Source organism: Homarus americanus, unplaced genomic scaffold, assembly GCF_018991925.1.
Source record: "Homarus americanus isolate GMGI-L3 unplaced genomic scaffold, GMGI_Hamer_2.0 scaffold32583, whole genome shotgun sequence".
Classification (NCBI taxonomy): domain Eukaryota; kingdom Metazoa; phylum Arthropoda; class Malacostraca; order Decapoda; family Nephropidae; genus Homarus; species Homarus americanus.
Genome location: NW_024713129.1, coordinates 10326323 through 10340238, shown reverse-complemented (window position 1 = coordinate 10340238; position 13916 = coordinate 10326323). Strand labels below are relative to the sequence as shown.

The 13916-nt window shown below is 37.1% G+C and overlaps 1 protein-coding gene across 3 annotated transcripts in view; it reads left to right on the top strand.

Annotated features, from left to right (window-relative positions):
* Nucleotides 1–1116: 1116 nt before the first annotated feature.
* LOC121866799 (CDK2-associated and cullin domain-containing protein 1-like) overlaps nucleotides 1117–13916 on the top strand; it is a 44918-nt gene continuing 32118 nt past the window's right edge. The window contains exons 1-4 of one of the 3 annotated variants that reach the window (XM_042366538.1): nucleotides 1117–1344; nucleotides 5052–5290; nucleotides 6045–6140; nucleotides 10581–10683. In XM_042366538.1, the coding sequence (XP_042222472.1) occupies nucleotides 1272–1344; nucleotides 5052–5290; nucleotides 6045–6140; nucleotides 10581–10683 (511 nt within the window). In that variant the 5' untranslated portion in view covers nucleotides 1117–1271. The remainder of the gene's footprint in view (nucleotides 1345–5051; nucleotides 5291–6044; nucleotides 6141–10580; nucleotides 10684–13916) is intronic. The other 2 variants (XR_006089029.1, XM_042366544.1) reach the window with 2 other exon arrangements.

Genomic DNA, 13916 nt, shown 5'->3' with positions numbered 1-13916 from the left:
GCAAGTTCAGAAAACTGTGAGGGCAAACTTTTTCGGAGTGAGAGATGTGAACTCTTGGAACAATCTACCAGAAAGTATTGTGACGGCACCGAGTGTGAGCTCTTTCAAGACAAGACTTAACCAACACTGGGGCAGGTTCAGGTACATTCAGGAGCCGGTGCATGCCCAGTACTTGCCAACAGTGCGTAACAGAGACGTGACCGATCGCCAAGCGGCTAACAAGTCGATCATTTGGTGAAGAGGATAAAAGAAAGGAAAAGTAACAGAAACGTGACCGATCGCCCAAGCGGCTAACGAGCCTATCAGTGGTGATGAGGATAAAAGTAAATACAAAGTCTATGGTAGACCCTGCTGCCATATGGCATCACGAAAATTTTTGCCCCCAGGGCCCGGTGTGGGTCAGTGACCTGTACCCGGGTAGGCTAATCCCCGTAAAAAAAATAATAACCTAATAACCTGAGCAGTGATTGCACACAGGTTGATATATGCTGTTAACCTAACTTGACTAGACTTAACCTAGCTTTATTAAACCAGCCTAACCTAATTTCGTTTTCTTTTCCCTTGCCAAATATGCAAATAAATTTTATAGGAATCAAATAGAAAAAAAAGTTAGTGAGTTTAACTGTGTTTGAAGTAAGAACTGGGTTTGTTTACCTTTTTGCGTACACGTAATACAGTACGTACAGTACAGTACCTAAAACAACTATCTGTGCATACTTTGTGGGAAACAATATGAGACCATGGACGAAATGTTTTGGAATATGAGGGCTGTCACTAGTCACACGTAAAATTTCGTTGCATATCGACCCCCACCTGCACAGATAGTTGTTTTAGTTACTGTACGTAGTACGTACATGTACAGTATGTTATGGCGGTGAACTTCAAACTTTTGTCATGTTTATTAAATATATCTACTTACGTTTTCTTGATCTTTGGGATGTAATGAAACTCAGATCTCTATTGTTGCCTTTATTCTTCTCGCACACAACACACCGGTGTACCCTCCCTCTCCTTCTCGCCCAAGTTTCAAATAAATAGCCGACGCAGCTCTTGATCAGTGCCACCTAGTGACCAGGCGGCGCACGACGGGACCTACACAGAGTAGCTTTAAGACATACTTCCTCCTATACTGTATATTGTCCTTGCTTCAGCAGTGGTAAAACGGCCTAACCAACATTACTCTATCATGAAAAATTATTTTTAGTGGTTGAGCAACTTGTGCACTGCATGAAAGGCCAAGAGGAACCAGAGAGATCATATAGCACATTAAAATGGAGGAGACGATGACGTCCACCTCCCCAGACCACCACCAACATATAGCAGACGTACCCAAAAGAGCATTAGGTGTGTCATTATTTGATGTGTGCCAACCATTGACTCCCCCATCCCATTATAGTCAATAATACTTTGTATTATTTCAATCGAGTTTATCAGAATAAAGTCTGATGAAGTAAAATGAGAAGTTCGTCACCTTGACCGCGTTATAGGCTGTGCAGTTGAAGGACTATCACATATGTGATAGAGTGGCCCATCTGCTATATGAACAAATTATGTTTAATTTGATCATAAAAGCTAGCCACAACTATTTTAGAGTTCAAATGTTTTATTCTTGTTTCATAATTTATGTGAGCCAAGGGCAATACATGAGTGTACTACCATAATACACAACATATTGTCCATTAGAAGAAACAAGTGTAAAATTCAGTTTTAGCTACACATTTGTTTGATTAACGTGACCATGAATTTCATTACATACAAAAATATATTTAGATTACAATTTTTACATGTTTGCAGATACAGAATACCATGGTTAATGATTCATATTTATCTATTGATTACCATTATAAACTGGGAGATTCATTCCTCAAAAATAACAAATTCCTCCAACACCTAATGAAATGACACTTTGCAATACAACTTGAATATAGCTGTAGTCCTTTCACCAGCCCCAGTGCTCCATGACATTTAAATTGTTGATGGTTTATAGTGGCCACTTACCACTAGCAGTTATGCGGATGATAAAGATTTGTTTTAGGTCAAACATAGAATTTCATATTTCTGTTCATATAGGGAGAAAGAGCAAAAAATAAATAAAAATAGTATATTCTGTTACGTTTCCAGTGAATCTTTGCCTTGCTACTGCTCATTTCACTTGCTGGTTGCTATCCTGATATCTCTAAATAGGATAAATCACTTGGAAAATACAAGAAAATGCTGGAGTCTTCCGTTACGTTTATTCTCTTCTCCACTGATCAGCTTGTTAGCCACTTGGGAAGCTGGACTTGAAAGAAACAGTTGGCTTGTAAACTGTTTCATGATGACATACTGTAGACAGCCAAACAACTTGGTACAGGTTTTCTGTTTTTTTTTTTTTTTCTTGCTTTACTTTTATCCTCTTCATCACTGATCGGCTCGTTAGCCGCTTTGGCGATTGGTCACGTCTCTGTTACGCACTGTTGGCAAGTACTGGGCATTCACCGACTCCTGAAAGTACTTGAACCTGCTACATTGTTGGTCAAGTCTGGTCTTGAAAGAGCTCACACTCGGTGTTGTCACAACACTTTCTGGCAGATTGTTCAAAGAGTTTACAACTCTCACTCTGAAAAAGTTTGCCCTCACAGTTTTCTGGACCTGCGGCTTCTTCAACATTGAGCTGTGACCCCTTGTGGGGCGAGCATCCGCCAGCTCCAGGTAACGACACTCGACTGAGTAGTGCCCCTTGAGATGCTTATACACCTCAATTAGGTCCCCCCTTGCCCGTCTGTAGAATAAGCTAGGCAAGTTCAGAAACTCCAATCTCTCAGGGTAGCTGAGGTGCCAAAATGCAGGCACCAGTCTGGTGGCCCTCCTTTGAACATTTTCAATCAACTGACAGTCCCTAGCATATCTTGGTGACCAGACTGGGTGGCTGTACTCCAGATGGGGAAGCACTTCTCTCTTGAAGATCGATACAAGGGACGGACCGTCTAGATATCTGAACAACCTTTTTATAAGACCTAATAATTTATTTGCCTGATTTACTTTCTTCTCGCAATGGCCCGAGAACTTCAGCTCATTGTCAACATACACACCTAGGTCCTTCTCACATTCAGTCTCAAATAGTGTAATTTCGTCATCCCGTTGGGACATATGATACGCCTCCTTACCATTGGTAAGGTGCATCCTCTTACACTTCATAACATTGAATATCAGCAGCCATTTCTTCGACTATTCTTGGAGCTCTCAGAGATCCTTCTGCAGCTCTTCACAGTCTGCTTGGTGTTTGATTTCCCGAAATAACTTGGCATCATCGGCAAACATATGTATGGAGGAGTGTACAGCGTCAGGCATGTCATTTAACAAACAAACAAACAAACAACAACGAGCCCAATACACTGCCCTGTGGTACCCCACTTGTGACAGGTACAGATGACGACTTTGTGCCATTAATCACCACACACTGCTTGCGGTTATGTAGAAAGTCTTCTATCCACGCTAGGACATTTCCCCGAATTCCGTACCCTTCCAGTTTGATTTTCAGCCTTTCGTGGGGTACACTGTCGAAAGCCTTGGAAAAATCTAGGTAAATATTGTCGATATTACCAGCCCGTTCCAGAATATGGGTCCAAATATCCAATTCCTTGAGCATTTGTGTTAAGCAGGAGCGCCCCGGCATAAAACCGTGTTGGCAATCCTCTACAAGGTTGTTACGTAGTAGATGTTCCCTCGCGGCATCTCTGATAATGCTCTCAAGTACAGTACTTTACATACTATGCTGGTCAGGCTCATCGGTCTATAGTTGTTCGTGGAGTGACGAAAGCCTTTCTTGAATATAGGACTCACATAAGCCATTGGCTATTTACACAGTTCCACCAAGACAAAGGAAAAATATATTTAAAAAATATATAGTGTTGTAAAAGTGACCAAAAAATATTATAAATAGAAATAAAGGGTTTAGTCATTTGGAGGGGGCCTGCAAAATGCCATGAGGGGCCTCTATACTGTGACTCTACAGGTAGTTAGCTAGAAAAACAACAAGTATTTTCTGTATCTTTGTACTATATCTCCATTCTTTTAACTTTCTCTTGTGCTGCTTTTTGCTCTTCATGACCACTTGGGTAGTTCCACTTCATATTTTGTAAAATCTGTATCACATCCTGGTAGTATTGTTAGGCGCAAAGAATGAATACCTCGCCCACTTAGTGAAAAGAACACACATTTTTTTTTTTTTTTGCACTCCCCTACATCCTTGTGTTAGGTGAAGCGCAGAAGCGTTTACAGCACCCAACAGGGAAGCATGCTAAGTTCATGCTTGCCTTTATGTCTCATGAGTTTAGGGCGTAGAGTGTGCTGTGGACGCAAAAATTTAACCAGAGAACAAAATTTTGGTATAGGTTAGGGGAATTTTGAGATCATCCAGAAAGCGTTAAGGTTGTTGGGAAAAACCCGCGATGCAAAGTTTTGCGTTTTGATTATCTTGTGACCACAACACATTGTGGTAGTTTTTCGCGAAGTGAGCGAATTCGTTATTTGAACCTAACTTATACAATGCAAATATCACAATTGTCATATTGATAATTTAATCATTATAAAATAATTACCCAGTACAACACTTCTGTACATGAATTATTAGTACAGAATTCCTTTTTCAAATTAATAATCTTGAGTCTCACAGTCTTTAGTACATAATAAATAATTGGACTTAGTTACAGTATCATCATCTTCATCACCATCAGCTTATGTTAGCCTCTCCCAACTTCTTTCACTTTGACCTATAGGTTGTTAGCCTGTTCCATCCTACCCAGCAAATTTATGGATTTCATCTCTCCATCTGATTCTCTGCAAAACCAGATGCAGAGCTACAGTATATAGTAACTAGTTGCTTAGTTGGACTTTTCTCAGTGTAACTTAGGCAAATATTGATTTATTGATAGTTTGGAGCCTCAATGTCTTGGGCCCATTGCAATTGCAGGGGTTGTAGGCCCTTAAGGCTGTCCTTGGCTCTGTCTACTTGTTATAATACTAAACTTTTGTTAAAATACTAAACTTTTGTTGATATTTCATTCTCACAGCAATGACTAGTATGACGAATGAAGATTACAGAAACACTTATTGGCCACAGCTGCAAACGGCCATTGACCGACTGTTACAGGGACCTCCTCCTCCACACCACACAGGACCTGTCATTGAATTTGAACCCATGTACTCTGCAGCATACAAATGTGTGTGCCAGCAGCACTCCGAGGCTCTCTATAATGATCTAATGTCCCATGTACACAAGCATTTTGTCAAGGTTGCTGAGGAGATGCAGGTAAACTATATATAGTACTGTCCTAAACACAGACACACACACACACAAAATATATATATATATATATATATATATATATATATATATATATATATATATATATATATATATATATATATATATATATATATATATATATATATATATATATATATATACTGTATATATATATATTTATATATGTATATATATGAAATCTACCGAACAAGCCCTGTACTTGAAAGATACTTAAAAAAGAAAGTAATGAATGTGAAATGCTTTAAAAATATTTCAACCTGTGTAAACTGTACAGTATTTCTTCAAAGGATGTAACTTCAGTTTATATAATAATTACGGATGTTCTAATAAATTACTACGTACAGGTGCTCCACTACTTAAGAACGTTCAACTTACAAACTTTGCGAGATACAAACATCGTCACTGATGGGGGTCACCTACCAGAACAGGCGTTTACTGTGGATGAGACTGGATTATTTTGAAGAAAATTCCAGATAGAACAAACATTACATAAGAGGAGAAGAGTGAGCCAGGTTTTCAGGCTGTATTAAAGGGTATAGCTGTTTTAAACATCCATAATCTTTTCATTTTTTACAATATGTTTGGTATCTACAAGAGTAAAGTTGGACTTACAAACAATCCTCAGGAACGTAACTTGTTCGTAAGTAGATGAGCACCTGTGCTGTATTATGTACAGCACTAGGTAATCTTTAGAAAGTTTTATTACTAATATGTTTGTAATGGTGTTTTCTTGCAGCAGTTGGATGAGTTTCAGTTAATTGATAACTACTACTGCGTTATTCATCGTGTCATGTATAGTCTAGATGGCATCATTCCAATATTTACATATCTGGTAAGTGTACAGTACCGGGTAAATCTGAAATTTCTCGGAGATTTTATGAATTTGTGTACAGTACAGTATTGTTAATGAAATTTATATACCCCCCTATATATATATATATATATATATATATATATATATATATATATATATATATATATATATATATATATATATATATATATATATATATATATATATATATATATATATATATATATATATATATATATATTGCTCATTAAATTTTAGTGAACCCTCAATTGTCTGGACTATTAGGGGGGGAGGGGTGTCAAGAGTTGCTTAAAGTCCAGACTCCCCAAAATATAGAAGATAATGTTTCACACGTTTAAACGAAGCATAATACTGTATATTTATTTAACCCAAAATTTACTTAATATTTTTCCTGTGAGTGACCAATACGTATTAGATACACTAGAGCAGTGGTTCCCAAACTTTTTCTGATCATTACCCACTTTTCATATATGATCCTTATCCATGGCCCCCTCTCCCAATCCATATCTCTGGCTGGCTCAGCTGCTGACTGGCTGTTCTAGTGTGGTGGGGCTTGGGATTTTTATGTGTACATAGCCTCAGCTTATGGCCCCCTAAATTTTGCTGGGGGGCCATGGCCCCCCAGTTTGGGAACCACTGCACTAGAGAATAATAACTAAAATAATAAAGTTAACAGCTTCTTCCAGTCATATTTGTTATCAATTACCAGAACTAGTATAAAATTATAAAACACACTGCATTATTTAGTCTTTGCGTTTCTTAACCCTTAAGCCTCAAGTTAGGGTGCTGTTGGCAGTAACCCCCCTATGATAAATCAAGAACAAATAATAAAAAAAAAAGTGGCGGGAATAGGCGGACGTTCTGGAACGTCACCCAGGGCCTAAGGGTTAATATCCAACACCATTTGCTTAAATGTGCCAAAATCCTGCATGATCTTTGCTCCAGAAATGCCACTTTGAAGCTTCTTTCTTATTTCAACTTCCCTGCAACAGTTTTATTTTTCTTTCACTATTTATTTATTTGGGACCCATTTTAAACTTTATTGGGGTTAAATAGTTAGAAAAAGAAAGAGGTTTTTGAATGCTTACTCAGAGCTGCTTACTGCCTGACAGATAAACACCAACCGAAGAACAATATGAGGTCACCATTTCAGCTGGCTAGTTTGGATGAACTGAAGTCCAGATGACTGAGGGTTCACTTGTAGTTTTATACCTCATTGTTCATTAAATTAATTACAACACAAGAAAATGTGTGGCCCATGCAGAATTGATTTATATGAATAGGCCACTATCCATCTCAGTTAAAACACTGGTCAGAAATCCAGCAGTGTTGATTGTCAGTTTTAGTGGTGGACAGTGATACACTGTGCTATGTGGGGATTAAGATAACAACAGTGTAATCACCTGTCATTTGCATAGGTTCTGGAACTTGTACTACAGTGATTTTTAAAACTGATAAGGTTGCTGGGACACATTTACTGTCCAACCCTCTTTAAAAGAGTTTTCTTTTTCTTTTTTGTAATAACTGAAATATTCTCAGCCAATAAAAGAACCACCAATGGGAAAAACGTACCTCACTAATTCTCCCACAGTAATGCTTCTTTGGATGATGGAGACTAACCAGTTTGTTAGCAGAGTTGTTAATGATATATTTTTAATTAATTTTTACTTTTGTTTACAGTATACAAAATCATGTGGAATAATGCAAAATAGGATACAGGTTATTGATTTCACACTAAGTATAGAAGTGTGTATTAAATGCTTTGAAAAATAGTCAAATTACATTCAGTATGACAGGAATAATACTTTATGAAACTCTCATATATAAGGTTTGTGCAATATGATATAAAGCCGTAATACAGTAATTACAAAAAATAAAAAATAAATAAAATAAATACATAAATAAATGTACTTCTGCTTTAAGCTGGGGCATAAAGTTTTTCTTATCTATTTTTCCAACTGTTCCATCTGACATTAGGGTGCTCACTTTGTGAAATTTGCTTCTACAGTTTTCCATGGAAAATTCTGATTTATTTTTTAAAGTCTTCAGAATATAAACTACTGTATAATAATTTTATATTACAACCCAGGGCTCATAGCTATAACTCATGATTGGTTAAATGAGGGGTGTCAGCCATAAAAAAAAATTCATGACTTATCCCTTGTTGGGCACATAAAAGATAATTACATTTAGTTCTTAAATTTATTTCATAAAAATTTTCTTATCTAATCCATTACTTGCCTGGTAAGTTGCATAGCTTTTCACTAATACCTCTTTCATCAGAGAACAGTGACCTTATGACAAAGAAATGGCACTGTAGGTTCCTCTATGTACTTTACAAACCTTAGGCTTGGTAGGGGTTTGAACCCATGATAAAAATCTCTATTTGAATGATATGTAATAATAATAGTAGCTGGTCTTTTGTTTCTCAAAAGTTCCAGTTCTTCTAAAGAATTCACTTGCACTCAAAATACTACAAAGTGGAGGATCTGAGAATAAAAAAAAAATATTAAAATGAAAAGATTACAAAAGTGACAGTTCGTATATCCTTAATTTGTAACACTTCCTGTAATTCTCCATCATTGTACCCTGTTGAGGATCATAAGCTTTCAAAAAAAGAAAGGTCTTTGTTTCTTAAAGGCCTTCACAAAAGTCAACTGCTTCATGGATGCAGGCAACCGAATGTACAATCTGAGTGCTGTACAGGAAAAGAACATTCCCATACTGCTCTAGGCTCCTCAAGGCGTGAGGGATCATCTCTACTATGCAAAATCATTTTGGAATGTGTGGTCAGAGGATTTAATAGGTTGACAAGTACTTAGGGTCATCAAACATAAGTGTCATAGATCATTAGGCAGAGTTTGAACTCTATCTAGCTTTAATTGGAAGCCAGTACAATTCAATCAAGAATGGGGTAGTGGGAGTGTTTGGTGGGAGAGCAAAAATAAGCCCCCTGGTAACCCTGTTCAACACTGTCTATGCTTTCTTCAGTGGATAATTAGTTAGGCAGACTCATAAATAGTTACAAAGTCAAAATATATGAATGTAATAGTGTCACAAGACACTGTCTATCCAAAAACTGTCACAACATACAGTATAGATTTCGAATATGAAAGTTGCAACTCTTAACCACTGAATCTATATGCTCTTTAAAATTCAGGTATAATTGAAGTACAATCCAAGATTACGAAAATTACGAACAGAATCAACAGGACTGAGTTGTACTTCACAAAAGTTTAAAGAGCCAAAATAATCTGTGCTGTCACCCCTCCTATATCCTCAGATGACAATAATCATCCAGCTTAAAGTTTTCTTCTAGCCTTCCATATCTTAATATCAGACATCAAGGATTTCATTATCTCCTCAAAATCCTCAGCATTTATCATTTGTACATAAAGCTGTGTACTATTAGCCTAGAAATGGTAGGCAACACCATGAACATCCATCAGTGATGCAAAACTACTGGTATAGACTGTAAACAGAAGTGGTCTCAAAACAAAACTGATCTCTGTGGCCTGTAGGACTCCAAACTGCAAAGCGACCAGGTATGAAATGGTTCCACCAACCATCACACATTGATATTGCTTTGACAAATAAGACTCGAGCAGTGAGAGTGCATCGCCACGGACTCCGAACGATCAGAAGCATGAAAAAGGCATGTTATTAGAATTTTGCTTTTTATAACTCCCATTCTGATGTTGTTTAATTACCAGTAGGATGTCTGTACAGTATTGTCTATTTTGTATGATAAAGGAATTAATGGAAAAAAATTATGCAGTTCAGCACGCTGTAAAAAATGTGAGTAAAATAGGAACGTTTACTTAGAAATGTTGAAATGTGCAGAGTTCTTGTTCAATTAAAAGATAAAGTGTTTAAGTGATATACTGTACAGCACAGGGACTTCATTAGAAAATGACTGAAAATCGAATGCGGTAAATAGGAGACGTAAAGAGATGAATAGAGGAAATATGATTGTGTAATGGACAATAAATGATGATACAGTACAGTGTGTATATGAAACAGTAAGTTGAAATTTGCTACTGTTGTGGTGTATGTGAAAGATTCTGCCTGGGCCACTCTTCTTTGGTTTCAGTTGTTTTACAATTAATATGGATAGAAAGTTCAATATAATCATCAAGTTCTTAATGAATTTTGAATGAAGTCTCCAAGATTTAGCCAAAGTACATTATGTGAGGTAAGTAAAGCAGTGTTAGGAAAGCTATGTGTAAGACACAGAGCACTGCTCATAATTCATGTTTAGCAATGAATAAATATCAGATAAGACTGTCTTTCACATTTATTTTTATTTATTTGTAAGGCTGAACTAACATAGAGGGTTATTATGCAATATTCATTACTTTTGTCATTACTCACTGTGCTTTAAAAATTGGTTGGTAAAATTTTACTGAAAAAAAGTTTTCATGTTTTACTTTTCAGAATAAGGTGTATGTATCGACAAAATTATCATCAAATCTACGAACAGAATTGCAGACTTTATTTTGTACAGATGTCATAGATCCGGTTATTGAAAAATTAATGGGTAAGAAAGAACTTGGAATATTTATTTGAGATTTTTTGCATATTTTTTTATTGGTCTGAATCGTTCATTGAAGCACAACTGTGGGAGAAGTTGGAAGATTATTTTTTGCCATTAAAAATTCTTTTGTTTAGTCCTATTGTACAGTATTTGTATTACTTTTCCATATGGTGGCTAGCCTCACATTTTTACACTATTCACTGTGCTTCACATATAATGAAATTTTTATATTTCCCTAGCTTCTATATATTATTTATTTTGTTTTACAGGCCCTGAGCAAAAGTTTTGCTTTGCAATGACCCAATTATTTGAAGGTCAAACTCCCAGCACAAAATTTACAATTATCTTGGCAGAAGCTTTTTTTTTTTAATTCTTCTCCCTCCTCATCTTTCTTCCTCTTTCAGACCCTGTTTTGTAATTTTGTATTTACAAGGGTCATTCATCAAGTAACGAGACAAATGAATATAACTGCATTAGTAATGATATATTATTTATGTTCACATACCTAATTTTCCACATAATCTCCCTCTACAGCTATCCACTTGTCTCATCTTTGTGGTAAATAATTCTTTAGGCTGACTCCGTAACTAGTTTCAGAATTTTCTTCACGTTGTGTACAATGTTGTGTACTGTACCAACACTGGCATTCAATTCTGCTACAATTTGTTCAATTGTGATGCATTAGATTCCCAAAAATTTCTACTCAATGTTCTGGTATTAAGAGGGTGGCGAAACTTCGAGAAGTCGTCCTGCACGATCTTCATGCACAATGCTTGTTCGACCATTCTTAAATTGTTCAACCCACTTGTAAATGTTTGTTTGACTGATGAAATTGCTTCCGTATTGAAGTGATATTCTGCGATGAATTTCGCCTGATTTTACCCCTTCCAAATTTAAAAAATGAATAACATATTGTTGTTCTTCTAAAGTACAAAATTTGAGTGGAGCGCTCATCATTAATGCAACACTTACTCGAGACTAATAGAATGAACAGACTAAACAAACAGATGAAGATGTAACTTATGCATGTCTAAATATGTCGTAACGTTATCGCTGCGTTTGCCTCACCCCTTTGCCATCTACATCAAAAAGTCTCGTTACTTATTGACTGACCCTCCTACATGCTGTCAAACTTTCTAGTCATGCTTATTTGCACTAATCTAAAGGAAGTGTCATATTTTTTTCCATTTGTTTACTGTATTTAATACAGGTAAATGGTGAAAGTTTCACCTCAGTGATAGTAAAAATAACATGAAAAATTCCCAGTGAAGTGTATTACTCTTAGATGTTAGTAATGTAGCACTTGAAGACATTGTATGGTCAGCAAGTGAAGAGTTCAGGGATGATGTACATATCATGAATGAATATGAGAAAAATAGATAAGAATTAGTGTTATGTCCTACAGGTATACAGTATAGTCTGCATTTACGAGGTCAATTGAACCCGTGGAGGCCTGCGTAAAACGAGAAACGCGTAAATGAAATAACAGAACATATGGGATTAATTGAGATAGAGACTGGGCCGACCCCCAAACTCCACTTTTTCCGACACAAAACTTACGTTGTAGTAAAAATAACATCTTAATTTTATGATGGTATGCACACATAATTAATAATTAAGAGAAATATCAATAATATTAGGTTTTTTAACACTTACATTAGTAGAAAAGCTGGGTCGGCACATGTGGATGGCGACTGGTTCCGAGGCAGAGGGCAGATTAGTTGCCCTCCGGTGAATCACTTTCACTACTCGCAGAGGTTTGCAGGGCCTCCCAGACAAACCCCTCAAAGTCCATATCCTCACTGTCAATATCACTATCACTGACTTGGGCTGGCTGTGGTTGTGGTGGGTTGCGGGCGAGGAAGTCCTCAATACTACGTTGACGACTAGCATTGATGTTGTCGAGATAGATGGATATACGGCTCCATAAATTTCGTCAGATGGTTATATGCTTGTCTGGATCGTTGCCAAGGATGAGCTTAAGTTTCTCCCCCAACTCGATGATTTCCTTCACATTATCATGGCTTGGTTCAGGTAATTCAGTGTTTTTCTCTGGTGGTGGGGGTCCCGCAGCAGCCATTGTGAGTTGTGAGGGGAATAGCGGGCACGAGAGAGAACTGTATACGCGGACTGAGAACAATGAGACAGGCCCTGCTAGGTCAGCGACTTCTTCTCTCCCGTGGCAGGGCACGTCATATTACATTAAACCAATCACAGCTAGCGGGGGAGGGAGGTAAGGATGCGTGGCCCAATCACAGTCCGATACGTCATATAACGTCACCGATAACGCAACAGCGTACCCCTCCCCGCGCCGCTTCCCCCCCGCTTGTGGTAAGGCATGGTGAGAGATGGCGGGAGGTTTGAATCCAAAATGGCACGCGGCTGGACCGCCAGCTGCTCTCCACGTAAATGACCAAATTTACCGCGTAATTAAAGCATTTCAATTCTGGCAAGGCACCGCGTAAATGACAAAACGCGTAAACAAAAAACGCATAAATCCAGACTCAATTGTATTACATTAGAGAAAAAGTATTGGAATTTTCTGATGGAAAGGGGTGGGTTCGGACCCTGAGGACACCCCTGGATCTGCCCCTGCAGTACTGTACTGTACAGGTATATCTCTTTATCTGAATAGGTTATGTTCCTTAAAAATCCTTTGATTATCAAATTTTTGGATAGCAAATAACAAAATACAGTAAATGGAAAAAATAGGATTCAGTTCCCACCTCCCCCCCACCAAAAAAAAAAATATTCTGTACAGTACTGTACCTGAAAAAAAGGAAATCAGTTCACAAACAACAAAAAATCACAACATTATACCTAAAACAACTACTCTGTATTGTACTTTGTAAACGAACAACAAAAAACTACAATACTGTATACATGTACCTAAAAATTGGTAAACTAAATAAAATACATACACTATACCCTCATTAATGCTACAAAAAAGGGGCACTGGGTCACTCGAATTTCCGAAAAATCAGAATTAACCAAGTTCGGAATATTTTGACGTGCAGTACAGTATTCGACAATTTCTGAATTCTTATGTTCAGTTTTGGTACCTTTCCCTGGCTGCCACATAACATAATGTATTTATAATTACTGTGCAAACATAATTTTTTTTTTAAATGTACATACTTCAGTAATAATAAAGTAAATAAAACAGTAATAAATAAATGCCCCTGTATAACACTGCAAAGTGAGGTGACATGACAAGGCACTTACACAGCATACAC